Below are 8,400 nucleotides of genomic sequence, written 5' to 3'. Positions count from 1 at the left end.
ATACAATTTGGTGTAAAATATACTTTTATATATATACACATACAAAATACAGCCATATTGTAATTTTCATTTCATTTTACTCTTTAACATTTTTAGCTTTAAGCATACTCTAGGTTGACATTGCATCTTCTAAAGAGGTAAAACGTCCTTCTTTAATTAAATCTTTTTTCTATTCAACATTTTATTTTAGTTCTAACTTTCCAAAACTAAAAGCTAATAAAAAATTCTTTTTTTTTTAAATGTATATATGTGTATTAATTAATGCATTGGTATATGTTAGTATTTCAACAATATGCAAAGAAAATTTTTTATTGGAGAGTTTATGTTTTACACTTTGATTTATATATATCTTATTATTTAAAACTGATAAATATATTTTAATTATTTATTAATTTAATATATAAATAAAAATATACACCGAGCCAATAAAAAAAAATTCAACGCATAAAACATCCGAGTATGCAAGAATTAAAGCAACCCGAAAATGATAAACAAGACTGCACTAATTTTGTTATGTACACGTATATACTGTATGATAACCAAACTTGACGTTCAAGCAACCCATTTTTTATTTCTAAATAAGTCTCATATTTATTATTATTATTATTATTATAATGTATCTATCTGCATCTTGCTTTATATATATATACTCTTTTATCAAATCTCTTCTCTTCCTCTCTCTTTCTTTCTGTTTTGCGAAGAATCTGCAGAGAAGCTAAACCCAATTAATCAAATCATATAGAAAAGAGAAAAAGGTGTAGTGTAGAAGCATTAAATTCCTGTCCTTCTGCCTAACTTGAAGATACCAGAAGTGGTTATTTGGGTTTTTATAGCATAGCACAGAAAATATGTTTTTATAAAAAGACAAGCTTTTCTTGATTCTTGCCTCTCTTTTTTTTCTTTCTGTAGTTGCGTGTTTTTATCTCATTTCTTTTTCTGGTCTGTTCTTATTCTGATGCAGTAGCAGTTCTAGCTATCAGCAGTTCTTGATTCCTTTTGTAGGAGAAAGAGAAAGACTGTGATATGGGCAAAGAATAAAAAGTGGAGGAAATGACATGGTGCAATAACAATTCAGTCGATGAGAGAGCCATTCAATTAGTCACAGCAGGCGCCGCCATCCCAAAAGAAAACACAACCTTTGTCGACAAGAAACCCAATGAAATTCTAATCATAACTTGCCCTTCTTGTGGCCATAACATTGAATTGCAAGATCAGGTAAATATTGACTTAGCTTGTCTTGCTGTTGTTTGTTGGAATTGTTTGTATTATGCGTGTTCTGATTTTATCTTTTCCCGTTTCTGGGACAAATTATAGGCAGCTGCTGGTATCCAAGATTTGCCAGGTTTACCGGCAGGTGTAAAGTTTGATCCAACTGACCAAGAAATTCTTGAACATTTAGAGGCAAAGGTGTTATCTGATACGAGGAAACTCCACCCATTAATTGATGAGTTTATCCCAACATTGGAAGGGGAGAATGGAATTTGTTATACTCATCCAGAGAAGCTACCAGGTAAATTTTTGATTGTTTAATTTTAGTTACTTTTTTTAATTCCTGCTAGCATATATAGCAAGGTGGTTAATAATCTTGTTAATTAAGTAGATCCTTCTGAGATTAGCTTCATATTCAAGTATGAATTGTGGGCGCAGTAATGCACTGCAACTCCAAAGTCAGAAAATAAATTAATCATTTCATGTTCTGTCTCTATTTGTAATTCTGGATGACTTGTAAAAGAAAATTAAAAAAAAAACTGAGAAACATTAAAGCTGCAAATATACATATATACACACACACGTGTGAAAGCTGAAACACATGCTTTAACTATATTTTATCATATAGAATTATTATATTTTGTCATATAGAATTATTAATATTAATTATTTTTTAAATAAGAATTTATAAAAATTAATTTCTTTTTCTATTTTTTAATCTATAACTATAATACCATTTTTATTTTTTATTTTTATTTCAATTCTTACATTGTTATTTTTAATTTCTTACTTCTTTATTTTATTTTCAATTACTTTATGTTTTCACATATTATCAGATTTAAAAATTTATGAATAAATTAAATTATTACAAACTTTAGTATTCATTGATATCATCGCGCTCTTGTAATGAGCATATAAGCAATCAGTAGCTGGCATTTTCCAACTTAGTATGTTTTTATGCATTCAATATCATGGAAATTGTCATTGAAGTATAGGATACCTCTAAATTAATATTACATTAATTCATTGTATAAAAAAATAATTACATAGTGTGTAAATTTATTAAAATTTAATAATTAAATATTAAATTTTGAAAGTTATAAGAAATAAATATAATTATCACAAGAAAATTTGCATTTTTTAACGATTTTATAATGGACCGATGAGGAATTACTATTACTATAGAATAGCAATAATATTTTAGCGACATGTGAAAAGATTGTTGCTATATGTGGTGTGAATATTTGGCGCTTGTTTTTGTGACAATGCAGAAAACAAACATTTAACTACGAATAAAACAAACAAACGATTGATGCTACAATTTTACAAAAATGTCACATTTATTATAAGATATGAAACTATATCAAAGCTAACAGGCAACATTAGTATGTTTTACGATAATTTGTTAACGAAGAAAATCGCAAGGCAGTTTTTTATCACAAAATAAATTACATTTTTATTTTTGTCAATGATTAAAACTACAAAGTTTTTCTTTTATATTTATTTCAAGCTATAATTTAGTGTGTAAAAGTATAAATTATTGATAATCAAATGTTTGAATTTTTAAAAGTTATAATTTAAATTAATATTTTTTTTTATATTGAATATATATATGTTAATAACAGTTATTGGCGTAGAACATTAGAACTAAGATCCTCACCTTGGAATAAATTAAAACAAATAAATTGATGAGAAAATCTTTTAAATAATATTTTCTTTTATAGATTCATTTCATTGTTCGGACTACCACTATTACACTATCATTTACATTCATTGATTTTTCTAAAAAAATTAGGTAAAATATATATTTAAGCTTTTAAGTTTTTCAGTTTTATTTTATTTTAATGGGTCTTTATACTTTTGTTTTTGCTTATATTGAGAACTTAATGGTCCCTAATCAAAGTAAAAATAAAAGTATAAGAGCTCAATAGAATAAACAAAAAATTTATAAATATATATAAATTTTTAATAAAATCAAAAATAAAAATGCAATGATTCAATAAAATAAAATAAGATTTCAAGAGTTCAATAAATTAAAACAGAAAAGTTTAGAGGCTTAGTAATGGATTTTGCCAAAAATCTATTTCTAATATTGAGCAATACCATATCTTCTACAATCCACTGCCACAACTTTACATATCTAAAACGAAATTAATTATTGTTGAGAATATTAATTTTGATTATTTGTACTTCTATTTATGACACCTATTATGTTTAATTTTTTTAAACTATTTTTATGATTTTTAGTATTTCAATAAAAGATTTTCCCCTTTAGATGTAGAGATTATCTTTTACTCTAAAGTTACAACAGTTAAAATTTTTTTGTATAGTAGCCGGCTTCACACACTTAAATGTCAATAATTTTTGAATGTATATTATAATTTTTAAAAATATAAACATTTGACTATCAAATATTACCATATTCATATACCTATTATAATTTTTTCTAAAAGGATAACTTATTATTTTCTATTGATATGGTTTATGGCCTTATAAACATTTAAAAGTTACAAATTTTAAAGATTTAAGCATTTCATTATCAAATCTTTAACATGTTTTGATCCATCATTTTTGTAATTATTTATGTGTATACTATGCATTTACTTAAAAACAATTTATACATAGTGTCTACATACTTCTAGATAATTAGAATGTCCTCATATATTTTTCAGTCTTATATATATTTATTGTTCATATATTATCAAAGCTACTTATACATCTTTATAAAAAGAAAAAAAAAAACTAATTGTAAAAGTATGAGAAGTTATTAGTTATTAGGGTATACATTTTGAACAAAAGATTATATACTTTATATTAAAGCTATAAATTATTAAATTACTATTCCTATAAAATGCGGCCTGTTTTGATTTTTTGTTTAAGTATTAAAATTATTAATTATGAGAGCATTCATTTAGAAAAGTTTTACTGTATCTAGTGATGGTTCTTCGATGTCTAGTCACCAATATTAATACACTATTACTGGGGTCATTCACAATTGCATCAACGGCAGCAAGATAAAATGTAATCGTGTCATATGCTCTGAAACTATAGGAGAATTAGATTTGATTAAATAAAAAATGCTACCATATCTTAGCCAGAAAATATAAAATGTAAGAAAACGTCTTGTGTCTCTAAATACAATCTTATCGTGCAGGAGTAAGCAATGATGGCCAGATCCGCCACTTCTTTCACAGGCCTTCAAAGGCATACACAACCGGAACTAGAAAAAGAAGAAAAGTGCACACTGATGAAGATGGAAGTGAGACCCGATGGCACAAAACAGGCAAGACTAGGCCAGTTGTATCTGGTGGGATGGTGAAGGGATTTAAAAAGATTTTGGTTCTCTACACAAACTATGGCAGACAAAAGAAACCTGAAAAGACAAACTGGGTTATGCACCAGTACCATCTTGGCAGCAATGAGGAAGAGAAAGACGGAGAGTTAGTTGTTTCAAAGGTTTTCTATCAAACTCAACCTAGACAATGTGGCACCAGCATGACAAATCGAAGTAGTGATGACAACAACCCTATAGCTACACATCCGTCTTTTGTTGATTACTATAATCCAGCTTTCATCTCTTATGATCATCATGAAAGCCATAATAGAGAAAGCCCACCTCAGTTAATCCCAAATTTGGTTGTTCAAGGTGAGGGGTCTTCCTTTTTTCGATTGGTTGCAGAAACAAGCAAAGGAAAGCTTCAGAGAAAATAGAGATGCATGAGTAGAGCAGCAATGACAAAGACTGTTTTGGTTGGTATTGCTGTTGTGGTGTAGCAGTCATATATATATAACTTATTCCACAGAGATGTAGTTGGGTGAAGGAGATGAGGATTGGGGAATGATATGAACGTACGTACGGCTTCTTTAATTTTTGTAAAAAGCTCAAGATTCAGATTCTTGGAAGATTTGACCATGACACTTTCTGGCTAATATAGTAGTTTAAGCAGCGAAAACAAGGGTTGAGACTGTTATTATGGTGAGCATATGCACTTATATGGTACGAGTGTACAAAGATGACTTTCTTTTCTTGCATAAGCTTTGCTAGTCACTGTTGTTCTACATATATATATACAGTTAGTAGAGTGAAATTTCTGTGTAGAGTTTATATTCATGCATGCATTTGAATTTGAAATTTTTAGAGTTTAAAATTATTAAATTTTGAAAACAATAATTCTAAATAAAATATAGTCACTCCGCTCAATTGGCTCATCGAATTCGTTATGGATTTGTTTCAAATTCTTATTAGTACAATTAATTTGGTTCCCAATGAAGTATTTATTTAAACTTAATAAGCAGAGAAGGGCTACATATATGTGTTGGGGAGTGACTTGACTTGTCTTTGCAACTTCTTCTTTTCTTTTTCTTTTTTTTTTTTATTTGATACAAACATATTTTTCTTATGAATTTTATGGAAACTCAATAGGTTCTGGGATGTAGAACATGGAATAGCTATCTCTTATCACTCACCAATTCATTAATGTTGGTGAATGCTGGTTAAAAAAATTCAATCTCGAAGTTTTTTAAATTTATACAAAAAACAGTATTGATCAAACTATTAATTTAAATTTATCTATAAGAGCTACATTTCTTTAGTTTATTGCACCTGATAGACTAAGTTTAGTTAATAAATTTTGCAAATTATGCATATTTATGCTATTCCTATATATATTCTTTTCAATTTCTTTTTTCTTTCTAAAATAAGATATATTTTAACATGTATTAAACACATAATTTGTCGGGTAAATTGCCCAGCTAGTACCAAACTTTGGGACTGTATATCAATTTGATACAAAAACTTTAATTTGAATCAAAATGATACCAAAAGCACAGAAAAGTATATCAATTTAGTCCAAATGCTCAATTTTTGACAACAGATGATGACGTGGCAAGCTGAAGAGATATATTCCGGTTGTTTCGCCCCTCAGCGTGTGCCACGTCAATTAACTTTGTCTTTTCAGCTTGTCACGTCACCATCCGTTGTCGAAAATTGGACATTTGGACTAAGTTGATATACTTTTCTGTACTCTTGGTACCATTTTAATTCAAATTAAAGTCTTGGTATCAAATTGATATATAGTCCTAAGTTTTGGTACCATATGGGAAATTTACCCTAATTTGTCCAATTCTTTTGATATTGCTAATGAGAGAATACAAAGATAATAAAAATTCCAACATTGTATCAATAATTAAGTCAGTGACTAGAAATACAACTTAAAGGCAAGATAATATAAATGTGCTATAGAAGGAAGCTGTTTGAGGACTGGTATACTGCCTCTTGGCCAACGGCTTTGCACTTTTCCTTTGTATCTTTTCCGAAAAGAATAGAATACTGGTCTATGAAGATGGGCTTTCCTTTGATATAATATAAGGAAATATATAATCTTTCTTTGTTTTATTAATAAGCAAATAATACTTATTAGCCAAGCTATCTAGCTGACATATACATTTTGAAACCTATAGATTAACATATTTGATATATACCTGAATTCGAAATTTGACTGATAACAAATTCAAAAGATGGCCGGAGACTGCTGTAACCTGGAAAAGAAGAAAAGGAACTTTGTTGACAAGTCATTTTCTTGGACTATACAACCATTAGTATTAGTTAAATTTAATTTTATTCGTTGTAATGGGTTTCATCACCATCTTATGACAAAGAAAACGAACAAGTAAAAGGCGGATGTACGAAGATGAGCTGTTTGATTCTTTTAGTATGTTCTGGAAATAACCAAACTGGGTTGGTTACAATTAGACACCCAAAAGAATCTGAACAGTGGTACAGGCAGAAAAGCAAGCTGCGGAAGCCAAAGGGAGAAAAGTCAAAAAAAAAGAAGAAAAAACTCAATTGGCGGATGATATGCAGTGTTCGTGGCAACACCTATACATATGTCTTTCTTACCAGACAAGTTTCAATTATGAACTGAGATTGCGAGACGATCATTTGAATTAGTTATGATACTATTAACCGACTTTAATAAAATAATTCATTGGTTAAAAATAAACGAGTCTTTTTTTCTTTTAGGAAACGAAAATATATGAATAGGAAACAAAAATCTCATTTACAAATTGACAATGTAATACTCGTAATTTAGATTTGGCAGCGACAAAAGAGAACGCTGGTAAAATATGAACCTAGAGGGGAAGTATCTATGGCGTCCATAAGAAAATATTTATGAACCTATGCGTATTCTGTTGTCAGCACTATAAAACTGGCAACGACATTCATAAGAATGTGCAGCGCTGGTGACTGTTCATCGCGACCACATTAAACAGTAGAGCCATTGTCTCATTGGCTTATGATTTAGGGACCAAAAGACTTATGTTGCAGTGGTCTCTTAGCAAAATGTTAAAGTTTCTTGTGACGTTGCTTATGATCCTTGTGAAGCACGTCCGAAGGAAAATACCAGCGTTAACGAGTTCATTTCTTATTTGCCAATATTAATTAATTTCATGCATATATTCTTATAAGATCATTTTACTGTTTTTATTTTCCTTGAAATGCTAATATTTGGTCTGATTGAAAATGCACTATTGATTTCTAATTTATAACTCTTAAGAACGACAGTATGGTAACATCTCCAAGCAAAAATTATATTTTTATGTTTTTTCTATTGATAAGATGGAACTCACATGGTAAATTCCTATTGCCTAGCATAAACTATGAATGCACATATTTAGTGTGGTAGTAGATATATATATATATATTTTTAACTAAAAAACAAATATGACATGGACTGTAAAAATGAAATTACCGACAACTTGAGAGAATTGTCGGATTAATGGAATTAGATCAACAATATACTAAAATCAAGCAAATTAAGACATTAATAGACATCTAATTTTAGTACTTCTTTTTTTAATGAAAAATAGTATTCTTTTCTCAATACTAATAAAATGCGGCAGGCATAAATAAAAAGTTAGATGAGTTACATCATCGCCATCATTGCAATATTAATTGGTACCATCATTGGCCGAGAGGTCTGCACACAATAAAACACCTATTGAAAACTCACTAGATGAAAATGATTATGAACTAATTCGTGGCGGCTTAACTGATCGCAATTAGACATTCGCGGGATGGAACGATTTTTACCTTTGGTATTGAGTTGCATCAGCGGGACTAAATATACCAGTGACATACCCTTAGATGTGATTGAAAAATTCCTGTTCTTTATCTAAGGTTCAGGAATA

General features: G+C 29.1%; 1 protein-coding gene across 4 annotated transcripts; it reads left to right on the top strand.

Moving 5' to 3' along the window:
- The first annotated feature begins 656 nt into the window (after nucleotides 1–656).
- On the top strand, nucleotides 657–5,365 carry LOC8258416 (NAC domain-containing protein 73). 4 transcript variants are annotated; one of them, XM_015716897.3, is made up of 4 exons: nucleotides 657–755; nucleotides 962–1,215; nucleotides 1,315–1,510; nucleotides 4,364–5,365. In XM_015716897.3, exons 2-4 carry the CDS (start codon nucleotides 1,051–1,053, stop codon nucleotides 4,918–4,920), a joined length of 918 nt encoding a protein of 305 aa, XP_015572383.1. In that variant the 5' UTR covers nucleotides 657–755; nucleotides 962–1,050; the 3' UTR covers nucleotides 4,921–5,365. The 4 variants fall into 4 exon arrangements, with proteins under 4 accessions (XP_015572383.1, XP_048229811.1, XP_048229810.1 ...); XM_048373854.1 differs by having other exon boundaries at nucleotides 666–755; nucleotides 1,003–1,215; XM_048373853.1 differs by having other exon boundaries at nucleotides 682–755; nucleotides 968–1,215.
- Nucleotides 5,366–8,400: the final 3,035 nt, after the last annotated feature.

Source organism: Ricinus communis, chromosome 5 (genome assembly GCF_019578655.1).
Source record: "Ricinus communis isolate WT05 ecotype wild-type chromosome 5, ASM1957865v1, whole genome shotgun sequence".
In the NCBI taxonomy this organism is placed as follows: Eukaryota; Viridiplantae; Streptophyta; class Magnoliopsida; order Malpighiales; family Euphorbiaceae; genus Ricinus; species Ricinus communis.
The sequence above is the reverse complement of the archived record's forward strand: the minus strand, read 5'-3'. Positions and strand labels throughout refer to the sequence as shown.

Coding starts and splice junctions, on each gene's coding strand:
- LOC8258416 (XM_015716897.3), top strand. CDS start 1,051: ATGACATGGTGCAATAACAATTCAGTCGATGAGAGAGCCATTCAATTA. Junction 1,216..1,314: donor ACATTGAATTGCAAGATCAG/GTAAATATTGAC, acceptor GACAAATTATAG/GCAGCTGCTGGTATCCAAGA. Junction 1,511..4,363: donor TCATCCAGAGAAGCTACCAG/GTAAATTTTTGA, acceptor CTTATCGTGCAG/GAGTAAGCAATGATGGCCAG.